We start from the raw sequence: 18263 nt of genomic DNA, 5'->3' as shown, positions 1-18263 counted from the left end.
CCTTGTTTATCAAGAATTTATCAGCCTCCATTTTAAATACATCCAGTAGCTTGGCCTCCACAGCCATGTGTGGCAATGAATTCCACAGATTCACTACCCTCTGGTTGAATTCCTCCCCATTTCTGTTCTAAACGGACGTACTTCCTCTCTGAGGCTGTTCTCTAGTCCTAGATTCACCCACTATAGGAAACATCCTCTGCATATCCACGCTATCTTGGCCTTTCAATGAGATGACCCCCTCATTCTTCTAAATTGTGAAAAGTACAGGTCCAGAGCCATCAAATGTTCCTCCTATGTTAACCCTTTCATTCCCAAAATCATTCTCATGAGCCTTCTCTGTATCATCTCAAATGCCTGCATACCTTTTCTTAGGTAAGGCATCCAAACTGCTCACAATGCTCAAAGTGTGGTCTGACCAAGGCTTTATAAAGCCTCACCTTTACATCCTTCCTCTTTTATTCTAGCTCTCTCGAAATGAATGCTAACATCGCGTTTGCATTCCTTACCACCAACTCAACTTGCAAGTTAACCTTTAGGAAATCCTGCACAATGACTCCCAAGTCCCTTTGCAACTCTGATTTTTAAATTTTCTTCCTGAATAGAAAAGTCTGTCTTTATTCCTTATACCAAAGTACATGACCATACAATTCCCCACAATATATTCAATCTTTGCCCATTCTCCCAATCTATCTAACTCCTGCAGGCTTCCTGCTTCCTCAACACTACCTGCCCCTCCACCTATCTTCATATCGTCCACAAACTTGGCTACAAAGCCATCAATTCCATCATCCAAATCATGGACACAAAAACGCAGCCCCAATGCTGACGACTCCTGTGGAAAACCACTCGTCACCGACAGCCACCCAGAATAGTCCCTCTTTATTCCCACTCTTTGCCTCTTGCCAGTCAGCCAATCTTCCATCCAAGGTAGTGCCTTTCCTGTAAAACCATGGGCTCTTCTCCTGTTAAAGCTTTTTCATATGTGGCACCTTGTCAAAGGAATTATGAAAATCCAAGTAAACAACATATACTGAGGGAAGCATTTATTTTATTGGGTAGCTTATATTCATATTTCATCTTCTCTCTCCATGTGGCTTTTTTCGTTACTCTCTGTTGGTTTTTTAAAAGCTTCCCAATCCTTTTAACATCTTTGCTAAATTGTATGCCCCCCCTTTTTGCTTTTATGTTGTCTTTGGCTTCATTGCCTCATCCTCCCATTAGAATATCTCTTCTGATCTTTGGGATGTATCTATCCTGCACCTTCCGAATTGCCCCCAGAAACTCTAGCCATTGCTGTTCTACCATCAATCAGGTACCTTCCTGCTGAAACTTAGGCAAGAGTACCTCCCTGTAGCTCCCATCTTTCACTTCAACTTTGGCCAGTTCCTCTCTCATGCCTCTATAACTCCCTTTACTCCACTGTAATACTGATACATCTGATTTGATCTTCTCCCTCTCAAACTGCAGGGTGAATTCTATCATATTATGATCACTGCCTCCTCTAAGAGTTCCTTTGCCTTAATCAAATTAACTCTGCTTTGATACACACCACCCAATCCACAGTTGCCTTTCCCATACTGTGTTCAAGCACAAGCTGCTCTTGGAAGCCATCTCTAGGGCACTCAACAAATTCCTTCTCTCAGGATCCAGCACCAACCTGACTTTCCTAATCCCCCATAGATATTGTAACATTGCACTTGTAATTTGTATCCTGTATTCATCGTACATTGTGATTTTTGTCCCCATGTTACACTTCAACTCATCCACTGACTGTAATTTTGCCCCATCATCTGCCCGTCCTTCAGCACAGTCTCACCACACATTACATCAACTTGCATACTGGCTGTCCATCCTCATTCCTGCCACTCTGGTTGCCATCTCCCAGCCAAAGTAACTTAAACTCTTCCCCATCAGCTTTATCAAACCTGCCCGAAAGGATATTGGTCTCCCTTATGTTCAGGTGTAACCCATCTTTTTTGTACAGTTATATCTTCCTGGAAGAGATCCCAATGATCCAGAAATCTGAAACCCTGCTCCCTGCACCAGTCCCTCAGTCATGCATTCATCTACCAGATCATCCTATTCTTCCCCTCACTGGTGTGTGGCACAGGCAGCAATCCAGAGATTACTACCCTGGAGGCCCTACTTTTCAGCTTTCTTCCCAACTCTTCATTCTCTCTTCCAGACCTCCTCCCTTTTCCTACCTCTGTTGTTGGGGCCAGTATGTACCAAGACCTCTGGCTGCTCACCCACCCCCTTTGGAATGCTGAGGACCTGATCTGAGACATCCCTGACCCTGGCACCTGGGAGGCAAAATACCATTTGGGGGTCTTTTTCAAGTCCAAAGAATCTTCTGTCTGTTCCTCTAACAATGCAGTTCTCTTCTCCCTCCTTTCCTTCTGAGCCTCAGAGCTAGACTCAGTGCCAGAGACCTGGTTGTTATGCCTTCCCCTTGGTACATTGTTCCACCCCAAAAAAGTAGTATCCGAAGTGGAATATATATTATTGGAAATGCCACAGGGATGCTCTGCACTGGTTGCCTATTCCCTTTCTCTCGTATGACCCGAAAGTCATCGAGCTGCAGCTCCAATTCCATTGTGCAGATGTAGTTATCAGGAAGACTGGAGGTCTCCCACAGTTCCCACTAAGAACATCCCACTAACTGTGGACCCATTCTCAGTACGCCAGCTATGTACTAATAGACAAAGAAAGAGAGAAAAACACTAGAAACATACTTAGAACCTCAGCCGGTGTTTGCCCAAGCCTGTTGAGCCAAAACCTCCCACTCTTTTAACAGTGATCCAATCCAACAATGTTCATGATCGTCTTCTGCTGTAGCTCATCCATTTCAAGGTTTGATGCATTGTGCATTCAGAGATGTTCTTCTGCATACCACTGTTGTTACGTGTGGTTACTTGAGTGTCATCTTCCTGTCAGCCTGAACCAGTCTGGCAGTTCTTTTCTGACCTCTAATTAACAATGAACTTTTGCCCATAGATCTGCCGCTGATTGGATGTTTCTTTTTTACACATTCTTCTGTAAACTCTAGAGACTTGCACGTGAAAATCCCAGGAATTAGCAGTTTCTGAGATACTCAAACCACCTGTCTGGCACCAACAATCCTTCAGCAATCAAAGTCGCTTAGGTCACATGTCTTTCCCATCCTGATGTTTGGTCCGAACAAAAACTGAGCCTCTTGACCACGTCTGCATGCTTTATGCATTGAGATGCTGCCACATGATTGGCTATTAGGTTATTTGCATTATCAATAGGTGTTCAGGTGTATCTAATAAAGTGGCCACTGAGTGTGTATGAAGTTCCTTTCGTTGTCAAGTAGGTGCATGTTCTGGCATATTGTGTGACAATGTGGTGGAAGAATGGACAATCTGAAAAGATATGCATATTCTGCTGTCAGAACAGATGATGAATTTTGGGATTTATTGTAGTGCAGTTTGGAATCTGCAGAGCAGGAGGGGTCATGTCAATTCTGACAGAGTGCATTAATAATTAGTAGTGTGTTTGTTTTGATGGAATGAAAATTACTTAATTTGTTAGTACTCAATATTATTGGTCAGATATCACATAATAAGGACCTTAATAGAATATGTTAATGTTGTGTCCAGGTATACGTGTTTCCGTTCACTGATTGTGTCTCTCCTGGGCATGCATATAATCTATGGTTTCAAAAATTTCCATTTTAACTGTGCAGCCTTTGTTTTATTGAAAGACTGCCTTCTCTTCCTAAATTAAAACACCTGAGTCCTTGCAGATCTGCCTCTCAACAAGCTTGATTAATTGATTTTATCTTCAAAGGTAACTAACTGCCCAGAAAGAATGCCACTAAATCAGTTTTAAAGCAGAAAGCCATAGAGGTATTTTTCTTTTTTGAATATGATCATTTTATTTCAGTTTAGTGATGGCCTTTCGTTCATTGCTGTCAGTGACTGGAAATGAGAATTTCTCCATTCTTTCTCTGCACAAGAGCACTGCGTTGCCAGGGAAACTGCTTTTGCTTCCAAGTGTGGTGTCCTTACTCTCGTTGCAGGTGAGTCTGTGCCTGAAGATGAGCAGATTGACGCCAAGGATCAGAAGACCTTGGAGCCATGTGACAACCAGACGACTATTGATAATGTTGTTGCTGCACCCAAAATCACAGCTGGGGAGAGAGTGAAGTTGGAGGAGGAGATCAGCAATTTGTACAAACAGCTCGATGACAAGGTTCGTACCCGATGACAGATGGACTTTGTGTGTGGTGACAGATTCCACCTTCATGAGGAAGTGGGTTAGAATATGCAAATAAGCAACACTGTGATCACAGCACTTTAAAAATAAAGTGAAACTGTTTGTGCAGAGGAAATAATGCATTATAGTGTAAGCGTGAAGGGGGCGTGATGGCTGACATGGATTTAGTGGGTCAAAGGACCTGTTTCCCACATTATGACTGTATTTTCTTATAAATTGACCAAAATCGTGCGCAGTGCTTCAGAGAAGGTGTCACCAAGGAACAGATATCTCTTGCACGCAGATCCTCTGATAATAACTTCAGTGTGAGGTTTTGATAGATTAGACCAGGGGTTTGCAACGTGGAGTCCATGGACCTCTCCGTTAATGGTAGGGGTCCATGACATGAAAAAATGCTGAGAACCCCTGGTGTAGATGATGAGAATCTTTTTCCTATGGTTCAAGGTGAGAGGAAAAGTTTTAAAGGGGATTCAAAAGTAAAGGTTGTTTTTACTTGCAGAACATGGTTGATATCTGGAATGTACTGCCAGAGATGAGTAGGCAAGGCGTAGAAAGACACGGAGACAGTGCAGGTATTAGTATAGATGGGCTTGGATGTGGTGGGTGAAGGGGCTCTTTGACACTGACCAGGGCCCTCCCTGATTTCTTGCTCTGCTTGCATTTCAGTATCTTGTTCAATTCAGTGTCCTTCAATATATCAGCCTTTTCCCAGTCTCCAACTATTTAAGGAAAATGTGTGGATTTCTGTTTTTCCTACCACAGTGGATAATCTGACATTTTCCCACATTGTATGCCAGCCCCCTTCGGCACAGCACTTTTCACATGGAGCAGCAGCCCAAGTTGCTTGATATTGTTGACATGAGGTGCTGGAACAGGCCAAAGGCTTGGAGAAAGCTTTCCGTTTAAGTGATGTATTTAAAGGAGGAGGAGACAGAGGTGTTTTAGGGAGAGAACTCCAGAGCTTGGAGCCTTTGCATCTGAAAACATAGTCAAAAAAATCTGGAACTGGACAAGAGGCCAGAAACAGAGCAGATGAGATGGTTGTAGCACTGAAGGGGATTGGAGAGACATGGAGTGTGGCTGAAGATTTTATAACCAAATGTACTATTAAACTGTGCACAAAGCAGTCACAAAGCAGAAATGCTTCCTGTATATACTAAATGATTCCAAGAGAAAGAAAATTCAAATTAAATTTATTATCAAAGTATATATGAGATTCGTTTTCTTGTAGACATTTACAGGAAAATAAAGAATTACAATTAAAGTTTATGAAAAGCTATACATTACAAAGATGTGCAAACATCCGAAGGGCAAAAGAGGACAGATGGTTCAAGGTTATGGCTATTCAGCTATACAAGCACAGTACGTACGTCACAGCACATATAGTTTCAATCCAGCACATACAGTCACAAAATATTAACCCCCCCCGCCCCCGAGTGGCATGGTCTGAGAATTGACCGGTTGACATAAAAGGCGAGGTGCGTGTTTATGTAGGACAGTATAATGTTAATGTTACTGGCACTATTTTACACCAAGAATAAATAGATAATACTGAGAACATGAGTGGTAGAGCCCTTGAAAGTGAGTCAATAGATTATGAAAGGCAGAACAACGTTGAAGTGAGCGAGGTTATCGACACTGGTTCAGGAGTTGTAGGGTAAAAGCTGAACTTGGTGGTGTGGAACCCAAGGCTCCTGTACCTCCTACTGGATGGTAGTTAGCGAGACGAGAGCATGCTGGGCACTGTTGATGATGGATGCCGCTTTCTTGTGGCAGAGCTCCTTGTAGATGATGCTCACTGATGGGGAGGGCCTTTCATGTCATCAGTGAAGAAAGTAGGATGCTGCCATTGTTTCCTGCTGAATTTCTCTCTCGTTTTTCCCATTTAGGATGAAGAGATAAACCAGCAGAGCCAACTGACAGAGAATCTAAAGCAGCAGATGCTGGACCAAGAGGAGGTGAGTTTGGATGGAGAAGCATCGATGTTCACGGCTTTTTAATCCAAGCTGACGAGAATAGCCAAATGTGGGCATTGTCAGTTGGGATTCTTTTGTGTTTGAATCTACGGCCATACGTAAATTTAAGAAAAGTTGAAAAGATCTTTATTTATTTAGAGTTATAGCACAGTGACAGGTCCTTTTCTGGCCCAACGAGCCTGCGCCACCCAATTACACGCATGTGACAAACCTGTATGTCCTACTGACCTCTACGTTCTTGGAATGTGGGAGGAAACTGGAGCACAGAGAGAGGGAGAACATACAGACTCACTGCAGATAGCGGTGGGAATTGAACCGGGGTCACTGGCTCTGTATTAGCATTGAGCTAACTGTGCTGCCCCAAAACTTAAAGGATGCTTTTGCCATTATCACTGGTACTGGGTAAGTAGCTTTTCTTCTGGGAATGTTTTGACTCCCAGGTGATTGTGTGGAGGGCTTCGATATTAAAGTATGTGGCCTTTTTCAGCTGTTGGTCTCCACGCGGAGGGATTACGAGAAGATTCAAGAGGAGCTGAATCGCTTACAGCTGGAAAATGAAGCTGCCAAAGACGAGGTGAAGGAAGTGCTTCAGGCCCTGGAGGAACTGGCTGTCAACTATGACCAGAAATCCCAAGAAGTGGAGGACAAGTCAAAAGCTAATGAACTGTTGACTGATGAATTGGCTCAAAAAACGGTAACTGTTACAATTTTTCGCGCATTTGTTTGTTTCGGGGAAGTGGGGAAAGAGAACAGTTGCCCAGCCCTTGTTTAGATCTGGGTAGGTAAGCAATACATCTGCTCGAAGCTTAGGTTTTTTGAAGAAGATTTGGTGCATCACTCCCAACCAGTATTTAGCTGTGAATGCCGATGGGGACTGCGGCACTGCTGAGCTGGGTTATCCTGAGCCTGTTACTGTGGGACAAGAGACTGCACATTTTGTCTTGGAGTCATTGAAAAGCACAACACAGAAACAGGCCCTTCATCCCATCTAGTCAGTGCCAAACCATTTGAACAGCCTACTCCCCATTGACCTGCACTGGGACTGTAGCCCTCCATGTACGTATCCAAACTTCTCAAACTTTGCAGTCAAGCTCGCCTTCACCACTTGTCCTGGCAGCTCATTCCACACTCCTATGACCCTTTGAGTGAAGAAGTTTCCCCTCTTGTTCCCCTTAAACTTTTCATCTTTCACCCTTAGCATAAAACCTCTTGTCCTAGTCTCATCTAACCCCAGTGGGAAAAGCCTGCTTGTATTTAGCCTATTTATACTCATAATTTTGTATACCTCCATCAAATCTCCCCTCAATCTTCTACGTTCCAATGAATAAAGCCCTGACCTATTCAATTTTTCCTCATAACTCTGGTCCTCCAGTCCTGACCATGCCCTTGTAAATTTTCTCTGTACTCTTTCAACCTTGGTAGGTGACCAAAGCTGCACACAGTGCCCCAAATTAGGCCTCACCACTGTCGTACACAGCTTCAGCATAACATTCCATCTCATGTACTCAATATGTTGATTTATGAAAGCCAACGTGCCATAAGCTTTCTTTACGATCCTATCTACTTGTGCTACCACTTTCAATGAGCAATGGACCTGTGTTCCCAGATCCCTTTGTTCTACAGCACTCCTCAGTGCCCTACTCTTCACTGTGTATGACCTACCCTAGTTGGTCCTACTGAAGTTCAGCATCTCACACTTGTCGACATTAAATTCCACCTGCCATTTTTCAGCCCATTTTTCCAGCTGGTCCAGATCCCCTGCGAGCTCTGACTGCCCACTACAAGCCAACCCGCCCTTTCCAAACCTTGGTGTCATCTGCAAATTTGCTGATCCAGTTAACTACATTATCATCCAGATCATTGATATACAGTAGATGACAAACAATAACAGGCCCAGCACTGATCCCTATGGCACTCCACTTGTCACAGGCCTCCAGTCAGAGAGGTTCTTCCACAAAGCTAATGTCTAATTCAATTTACAACCACATCTTGAATGCTGAGCCTTCCTTACCAACCTCCCATGCGGGACCTATTAAGTGCTTTGCTAAAGTCCATGTAGACAACATCCACTGACTTGCCTTCATCATCTTTCCTGGTAACTTCCTTGAAAACCTCTATTAGATTGTTTAGAGACGATCTACCACACACAAAACCATGTTGACTATCCCTAATTAGTCCCAGTCTATCCAAATACTTAAATATCCAGTCCCTTTAGAATACCTTCCAATAACCTTTCCACTACTGATATCAGGCTCACTGGCCTATAATGTCAGTTTATTTTTAGAGCGGAACAACATTAGCTATCCTGAAATCTTCTGGTATTTCACCTGTCGCTAAGGATGATTTAAGTATCTCTATCAGGGCCCCTGCAATTTCTGCACTTGGCTCCCACAGGGTCTAAGGGAACACCTTGTCAGGCCCTGGGGATTTATCCACCCAAGGCAGCAAACACCTCTTCCTCTGTAATCTGTACAGGGTCCATGACTTCACTGCTGCTTTCCATCACTTCTAAACACTCTGTGTCCCTCTCCTGAGTAAATACAGATGCAAGAATCCAGTTAAGGTCTCCCCATCACTTTTGGCTCCATGCATAGATCACCACTTTGGTCTTCAACAGGACCAATTTTGTCCCTTGCAATCCTTTTGCTGGTAACATGTCTGTAGTATCCCTTAGGATTCTCCTTCACCACGTCTGCTGGGGCAACCTCATGCCTTCTTTTAGTCCTCCTGATTTCTTTCTTGGATTCCTGATACTCCATAAAAATCTCATTTGTCTTTGTATTCAAATTAATTCATGGCTGGCCTTGTTATGTCAGGCAGGATCTTGCCGTTAAAGATGGTGCTGGTGTACAGTGGGGAGTTAAATGGTAGATCGGCTAAAGGCAGAGACTATGTTGGTTTGTGGTGAGCTTGGGTTGGAGTGGCTGGCAGCATGTTTTAATCTCCACTGGCACTTAGAAACAGCTGTTCTTTATCATTTAGGGTGCACCTGAAGCTAGTCATTTTTAAAATGGTGAGTGTCACGTCATTCTCTTTTTAACCTGCAGATTTACATTTAAACTTTTTTCTGTAGAGTACTTTAATAGTTTTTCAGAAAGAACTCAACCAGCTCCAGGAACTCAGCAACCATCAGAAGAAGAGGGCGACTGAGATCCTGAATATTTTGTTGAAGGACCTGGGAGAAATTGGTGGAATCATCGGCAACAGTGAAGTAAAGCTGGTATGTACGGTAAATTGGGTAATCTTGGTCTGGGCACGAACGAGTTGATGCAATATAAATGTATAGAAAGTTGATCCCCAATCATGATTTTTGTTGCCATATCCATATAAGGAACACAGACACATTCAGAACATTGTACAGTAGTCATGTAATCTTCATCCTTCATTTGGAAAATGGTCTGCAGGAAATTAGCTTGATCAAGTAACCGTGCCTTCAGTGATATAGTAACCTTGTGCTACACTTTACCAGGACGCTGCCTGGTTTAGAGGGCATGTGCTATCGTGAGAGGCTGGACAAACTTGGGTTGTTTTCTCGGGAGTGGTGGAGGTAGAGATTTATAAGATTATAAGAGGCATAGGTAGAGTGGACAGGGAGTATCTTTATCCTGGGGTAGAAACGTCCAACACCAGAGGGCGTGCATTGAAGGTGAGAGAGGTTAGGTTCAAAAGGGATATAAGTTTTTTACTCAGTGGTGTGTGTCTGGAATGTGCTGCCTGGTATGGTGGTGGAGGCAAATACATTAGAGGATTTTAAGAGTCATTTAGATGGGCACATGAGTATGAGAAAGATGGAATGATATGGACTTTGTGTAGAGAGATTAGGTTTGGGGGTATTTTTTAATTTATAGCTGGTTCAGCACAACATTGTGGGCCAAAGATCCTGTTGCTGTGCTGTGCTATGTTCTAATCTTTTGAAGACCTTTGAAGATGTTTTACAGATTAGGAGATTAGGTTTAAATATTGGGGGCAAGGAGAACAATGGACAGTTTATATACTTTAAAAAAACCCTCAGTGTGGTTTATAAAAAGTGGCGTTCACACCGTAACTGGCAGGTTGTTGTTCATTTTTCTCAGTTCTTTAAAGTTGGGTGAATTGGTGGTGTTCATTAATATTATAAATAAAAAGGGTTATTTTATGATAAAAACCATTTTAGTCAGAATTAATAAGACTGCAGCAACTTATGCTTTCGTAAATATTCATTGATAGATTAAAACAATATTTTTTAAATGTTGAAAAGAAGTGGTAGTTCATCTGTCAAATGTGAATTGAAAGGGAGGAGAGGGCATTTTTGAAAATTGGAATTTTGTTTTAAAGTTGGATAATTGAAGGAGGGGGATAACGGTTGTGTTCTGAACAGTGTAGTGGTAGGAGAGACAGGCAAGTCAGCTGTTTAAAGCAGAGGCCATTGCTCAGTTATCCAACAGATGTTTAGAATTGCCTATATTGATCACTTGTTTACGGCGGTCATTGAGTTATTGAACATGTCGCTCAGTAACTGGCTTCCATTGTACTCGAGTTACAATGGCAAATATTGAGCCATCTGTTCATTCACTGAGTTTACACAACGAGAGCAGTTTGCCTTTGCTTTACCTTCCCCAAGCTAACTGCACTCAGCATGTCTGTCACAGCTTGTGGATTGTGCTTTTTTTGCCAGAACCAAAAAGTTTGCTATGCTTGCATTTGAATTTTGAAATCTATTACTTGGAATTCTTGGGGTGATTTCAGGACAAGTTAATTAAATAACCTCCGTTCCAAATTCCTGATGTGTGCATCCAATGCTGGGAACACATTTTTAATAATAAAACTTGTTTGTTCAGACCAAGGCTAGTTCTGAAAGAATTCAATTACATCATGGCATTAGTGGGGGAGGACAAGAACAATTGGAAAGTTTTCTGCTAGATCGTGTTAACAAAGAACTTGTAAAGCAAGTATACTTAAACTCTTCTGCTACCAATTAACTTCATTTTGTAAAAAATCTGAAAAATAAAAAAAACTAATAGTGGCTGGATGAACAACCAATGTGCAAATGCAAAAGAAAGAAAGAAAAATATAATAATAATAAAGAAACAATAAATATTAACATGGACAAGATAGATGATTTATGATACTTAATTTGCCTAAGTGATTTTTGTAAAAAAAAAACCTGATTTAGTGCTGTTTGTTGGGGAAGGGCATCTGTCATCACTAGCTAATCTAAATCAATGTTAAGGGATAGAGACTTTTCAGATTTAGATTTATTTATTGTTGTTGCTTAAACAAAGTCATCAAAGAGAAGTACCGGTAGACGTTAAGCAGCCTCTTTATTCAACAAAATAGAATGCAATTGAGGACAGTATCAAACAAATCCATATTTATAATGTTTTCTTTGAACTACCACCATCACACCCAAAATAAGCGTTAATTACTGTTGGGATGTTGACTGGGATTCGTGCATATGTAGACAATTAGTTAAGTGCCTGATTCCTGGTCCGTCTGGTCTGCAGTTTACTGCTTCGAGCTGTATTTTTAAGTTTAATCTTCATTGTATATTTGAAGCTGAAGGTTGGTCACTGAAGTCAGTATTTTGCTATATGTCCTAAACCCAAAAATCGCTCTAACGTTCATCACGTGTACATCAAAATGTACAGTGAAATGCCACACCTGTGTTAACTCCAGCATAAGCTAAGGATGTGCCCGGGGCAGCCTGCAAATGTCACCACACAATCCGGCGCCAACATTGCATGCCCACGCTGCTCAGCAGATCAACACAGAACACGCAAAACAGTACACAACAACAGCAGCAAAACAAGCCCCTTTCCTCCCTCCCTCTCACCTACCCACTCATGCACATAGACAGTCCTCCAATTCCAGGACAGGCTTCTTGGCCTCCAGCAGATTCGCGGACTTGCAGACAACAGGGCTCCAAATTTACCAGTGGACTCTCACACCCATAGACCTAGCACTTCGGCTGTCAAAATTTCCCTTTGAAGTGGCTTAGCAAACTGCTCAGTCAGTTGGGGATAGGTGATGGATATTGGACTTGTCAGAGCCACCTGCACACTATCCAGGAGTGAAAAAATAAAGTCATCCTGGGTGGGGATGGTGTAGTTGCTGTTGGAAAGAGATGGTTGGGAATTTTGTTGGATAAGATGGTGTCAGTAAATTGTATTGCTCATATTATGGTTTCAATAGGTCCACTTAATGTCAGAGAAATGCATACAATATACATCCTGAAATTCTTTTTCTTCACAAACATCCACGAAAACAGAGGAGTGCCCCAAAGAATGAATGACAGTTAAATGTTCACCCAGTATTCGACATACCACAGGCGCGCGCGCTCTCTCTCCCCCTAATAAGGGAAAAAGAGATGTCCCCATTTCACAGTGAGAGGGGAGACATAACAAAGCAAGCAACTTGCTGATTTATGGTGTTAAAAGTCTGTGGCGTCACTTTTTCGAAGCTCTGTCCCCAAAGCACTTGGGTCTCTGGGCACACAGTCAGCAGCCAGCTCGCTGCTTACGATCTTCCGTCTCCCACGACACATCCAGCGGCAGCACCGACCCTGAATCCGCCCGCCTCCAGAGCCACAAAAATCCGGCACCGCGAAGGCACGCTACTCTCCCAGGCCGCACCCTTGGCATATCGAAAAGTGACCGGAGTGAGGCCCCGAGAGTGGGTCCCGTTTCCACAAAGAACCGAAGTCAGCGTGTAACTCCAGGTCAGGGTCTTCAAAAAAACCTTTAAAGGAAAAAAAAGAGATATCAAAGATGGATGTCTTTTTGTAGATTTATCAGTACCACAGAGCAACTTTTCCAAAACTTTTCAATATAGAAAAGAATAAATCAGAAAATTTAACAACAGAGTCAGAGTAAACCTTTCTATAAAGGATTGTTCAAGGTCTGAGTGTCAGCACCAGGCTTTGGGTGTACAGATGGGGTGGAGGGATGGTGGTGTGGGGTGACACCACTACATTAGTGAGAGCTCGTAGTGTAGAGTTTAGCGCAACACCATTACAGCATGGGGTGTTCCAGAGTTCACAGTTCAATTCCGGCACTGTCTGTAAGGAGTCAGTGCTCACCCCGTGATTATGTGGGTTCCCAGTTTCCTCCCACAGTCCAAAGACATACCAGTTTGTAGGTTAATTGGCCATTGTAAACTGTCCCATGACTAGGCGAGAATTAAATTGGGGAATTGCTGGGTAGTGCGACTTGCTGGAACAGAGGGGCCTGTTCGCACAGTACCTCAAAGTAAGTAAACTCTTCTGAGGTCTTGGTCAGAATGGAGACAGCATTTCACTACCTCCTACCCATGTCAGCATTGGTAATGCAGGCTTTGGTTAAAATAAAAGAATGTTGCATTTTTCAAGAATGATAGTCCTCATGTAAATACTACAGGAAAAAGTATGTTGCATTCTTCAATGATGGCATGCCTCGTGTAAATACTATAATAAAATCCTACAGATCCAGGATAACCAAAGAAGGAACAAAATCGTGCTGGAAATTTTCAGAAAGGCTGACTGCATCATGAGGACCTAATATGTAGCTCCAGCACTATTATTTTTTTCACATTGCAATTTGCCTTCAATTTCTCGAGATAAGAATAAAATAAGGACATCAAATATTACTTGCATATTAAAGCATGTGCCATTAAACATATGAATACCAATATGTTGATATAGTTCTTTGCAATGACAAGCTCCCATTAGATGAGGAGTTCCCAACCTTTTTTTATGCCGTGGACCCCTACCATTACTCGAGGAGTCCGTGAACCCCAGTTTGGGACCCCCTGCGTCCGATCCATATGGGTGTAAGTCGTGTCTCTCAAAATTCAAAGTAAGTTTATTAACAAAGTACATATATGTCACCATATACAACGCTGAGATTTGTAAATACAAGAAACAATAGAATTAATGTAAGACCATACCCAACAGGACGGACAAACAACTAATGTGCAAAAGACAACAAGCTGTGCAAATACTAAAGAAAAAAAATATTAAGTAAGGAATAAATATTGAGAACCTAGGTGGGATAGATGATTTCTTATACTTGCATAAGTGTTGGAAAATGATCACTGTTCAGGTTTTTGCTGCTTTCAGAGCAAAGATATTGAAGCTGTTGAATGCTGGTTGCTATCTGAAGACTTAAATGGATCTGAAACCTCTTGTTATATAAATACAGTGTCTTGCTCCCCCTACTGGTAGCATTTAGACTAGCGTTTCAGTTGATTTTGCAGTTGGATTTTTCTCTCAAATATGCACAAGGAAGGATCACTCATACACAGAACCTGATTTCTTTTTCAATGTAGAAAAAAGTACAATGGGATCTTTTAACATAGATTGTCTGAGTGTCATGAACATTTCTATTAGTGGCTGAAGAACTTCAATAATCTTCAACAAAATAAACTTTGCAGTTTCCACACTCTTGCTACATTGAGATTTGAAGGTGAAGTGTAGCATTTCCCTTCTGATAAACGTAAAGAGGGTGTGGTTTGATACTAACTCTTTCAAATCAACTGGCTCTCCTAATAGACAAATAAAATGTCTTAATTTCTATTCACATCATTATAATCTTTATAATGTCAACTTTAGTTGACACATGGTTTAGCAATAATTTTTTTAAACTGTCCAGTTTATCTGATTCCATTGGGGCACAGCCTCAAGATTCAGGAGTAGATTTAGTTCTGAGATGAGGAGGAACTGCTTTTCCCAGAGGATGGTGTATCTGTGGAATTCTCTGCCCAATGAAGCAGTGGAGGCTATTTCAGTAAATATATTTAAGACAATATATTTAAATTGGGTATATTTAAGTCTATCCAGTGTATTTCTTGGATAGATTTTTGCATAGTAGGGGAATTAAGGGTTATGGACAAATCGTGAGGAATTTTTCTCCCATACTCAAGTCAAGACTCTTGTTTTAAATTTTGCATTGTTTCACCTCAGTGGTATGTAGCAGCAGAGGGTGAAGTAAGGCTTTCTCCTCCTCTTTTTATCTGGAGATATTTTGATCGAGAGAGATTTTCAGAAGGCAAGAATGAGACACAAATCTTGTGGTTGGACATGTTTTATTAGGTGCTCTAACAAAGAAATAACAATGACCACCTCACTGTACAGTAGGGAGAGAACAAAGAAAGAATGGGAAAAGGCAAAGGACAAAGAATACAGGCTAAACAGGTAAGAGACATCCAGTTGATAAAGAGCAACCTATGAGACAGTCAGACTCAGTGGCATGACAGGCTGCAGAGAAACTGCTAGAAACATACAGAACTAACTGGCCTACAATTACTGAAAGTTCACTAAAATTGCACACCAACAGGTGATTATATAAAAATATATCGAGCATAAAGTTAAACCTTCAGAAAGGTAACAATTTTTTGTCTAATAAACATTGCTTTCCACATGCCTTCTCCACTCCCTTCCTCCATTGCTCCATTTCTTTCCTTAGTGAGCCCCAGTCTGAGGATCCCAAGGCCACTCTACCATCCCACCGTTGCATTGAAATGTACTTATACATCAGGAGTCTGAGATCATCCTGGAGATTTTCTGGTCATTGGTTACGCTCAATCCACTGAACCACCTTTTTTAAAAAAAAAGGTTCATTGGAAAAAAAAATGCTAATAGATGTTGTCCAGACTGGCGAAAGAAGGTAACAGAGATTAAGTTTTCTCACAACCAGTATATGGGAGAGGCAGGAAGATTTCAGTTTATGTTGTTGATGGAGTTAACCATCTAACCATCACCTTGGTCCCCCAGATGGCAGAAATGAATGGGGTGCTGGAGGAAGAGTTCACTGTTGCTCGTCTATATGTAAGCAAAATGAAGTCTGAGGTCAAGACCTTGGTGAAACGGGCCAAACAGCTGGAGAGCACACAGCTGGACTGCAATAAAAAGATGAACGAGAATGAGCGGGAGTTGGCAGCATGCCAACTTTTAGTGTCACAGGTGAGGAAAACTTGCCACTTGTTTCAAGTTCTGCAGAGCATTCACAGTTTACAGGGATTCCTAACTTTTTTTTAAATGACATGGACCCCTACCATTAGCCAAGGTGTCCGTGGACCCCAGTTTGGGAACCCTGGAATGTGAGGTTTAGTCAAAATGAAGGTCATGTTATTATACAAAAGTGTTCAGAAACCTGGACCACTAATTTGAAAACTGTGGGTTGCATTGTGCTATGACAGCTGATGCTTTTAAATTCAAATAATTTCCTAAATCTGGAATAAAACAAAATTGCTCTGTGATGCCCATCATAAAACAATTCGATAGTTGTAGAAGTCCACCTGGTTCACTTGTGTTTTTCAGTGAAGGAACCTACGTCTTTGCCCATTTTGACCTGATGTGACTCCACACTCCAAATGCCTCAGGAGTGAGCAATATATGTCAGCATTATCCCCATCCTATAAACCTTTCCTCAAAATGACATAAAGATATCCTTTTCTAAAGTTCAATCACTTCATTTACATCCTTGTGAAAACTTCTCACAGGTTTTTCAAAGACCATTTCTCTTTAATAAATTAACATTTATGTGTTTATTGCTATAATTTTTTAAATTATTCCTGTTAGTAGAATAGGGTTTTAGCACTTTGTGGTATTTATGGTTTTAGATACTTTTTTTTACATGGCATTAAGGAAGTTCAATTTTTAAAGTTTTTAGCAAGTTCAACAGCTGCAGCCTAGTGTTCTGTGTGCTCTGTTTGCCAGTACTGTCCATGGAGACATGTTTGGATCTGTCTGGGAAGGGGTTGGGGATGACAGCTCATTTTCTCTCCTATAACCATCTAACTTCTGCCAGATGTCACCCCAGAGCAAATTTCATGAAGCAGCAGTGTAAGGGATTTGGTTATAATTGATGGGTCTCTGGTGCATACATCAGTGCACTTGGAATATTTGCTACCAAGTAACCAGATACCTCGGCTGACCTCTTTGCTGGCTGAGTGTGGTTACATTCTGTTTTAATTACCCCTCGACACTTTAGTGCAATGATATGAAATTTAATTCCTTTCATTATTCAGTTGAGCTTTGAGATAAATGTACTTTAAACTGTTGAACTGCAAAATTGTTGGAGCCATGTTTCCACAATGAAGTCATCAATATTTGAGTCTCATTAATGTGTCCAAAATATTTGCTTTATTTGTCTCCATCGGTAGGGCATCATAATGAAGCCATGAATGTCATATAACACAAGATAAATATGACTGTTATCATTGGAATTTTAATTAAAATTGCATTTGCCTTTTAACTTGAATATTACAGACATAACTTAGCTATTCATGACTGTTTCAAATCCATTTTCTGTGCTAAATGTATTTATGAAGAATCCCAAATGCCAGCTGCTACTTGTGACAATCAATCTTTCATCCCTCTCCTTTTTATCTCCCTTGCTACCTCTTTTCTCTCACCCTCACTGGACCCTCACTTTGTAACCTGCATCCTCTTTCTGTGTTAACTTGTGAAAGGGCTTGCAGATCTCTGGGCCTGAGGAGGGGTAAGCAAGGATCCTATTTGAATTTGGACTTTGGTTGAGTGCTAAAATAGTAACTCCACTGCATTCAAACAAGATCAGCAAGTCAGGGATTTGCTGTGTTGTGCCTGGAGGGGACCCATTTTTTGTTTTCCTAATATTTAGTACTTTAGATCTGCCCCTTGGGAAATATGCTGTTCTGCATGTTAAAAGAATTTATGGCAGTGCAAATGCTTTTTTCTTCTCTCCTCCTTCTTTGTGTGCGGTTAAACTCCCTACTCCATACTGTCGACAGGCCTAGACAAGGTCTTGTTTCCTTTAGTGAGGCAGGCATTTGGGGTCTTTAGACATCTGAGAGGTAGAAGATTTGTGGAGAAATGTGGACAAGGTTGAGGATTTTGCTAAATATTTGAGTGGTGGCAAAGGACTGCATGGTCTCTTGCCATTTCTGTTTCAAGTTCTTTTAAGAACCTAGTGCCGTGTGGGGAATGGGGAGCAGCAGTCTGTCTCCCCACTGAATGCTGGAGACACTCGGTGCACAGTCAGCATCTGTGGAAAAGAATAAACAGTCGTTGAGCCGAGACCCTTCATCGGGATTGGAAAGGAAGGAGGA

General features: G+C 41.7%; 1 protein-coding gene across 1 annotated transcript in view; it reads left to right on the top strand.

Moving 5' to 3' along the window:
- LOC134346844 (kinesin heavy chain) overlaps positions 1-18263 on the top strand; it is a 146359-nt gene that overhangs the window by 96155 nt on the left and 31941 nt on the right. The window contains exons 12-16 of the mRNA XM_063048589.1: positions 4046-4218; positions 6132-6200; positions 6706-6912; positions 9292-9438; positions 15946-16134. Of these exons, the coding sequence (XP_062904659.1) occupies positions 4046-4218; positions 6132-6200; positions 6706-6912; positions 9292-9438; positions 15946-16134 (785 nt within the window). The remainder of the gene's footprint in view (positions 1-4045; positions 4219-6131; positions 6201-6705; positions 6913-9291; positions 9439-15945; positions 16135-18263) is intronic.

The sequence above is a fragment of the Mobula hypostoma genome, chromosome 5, assembly GCF_963921235.1.
Source record: "Mobula hypostoma chromosome 5, sMobHyp1.1, whole genome shotgun sequence".
NCBI classification, from domain to species: domain Eukaryota; kingdom Metazoa; phylum Chordata; class Chondrichthyes; order Myliobatiformes; family Myliobatidae; genus Mobula; species Mobula hypostoma.
This window is presented reverse-complemented; position numbering and strand designations above follow the sequence as displayed.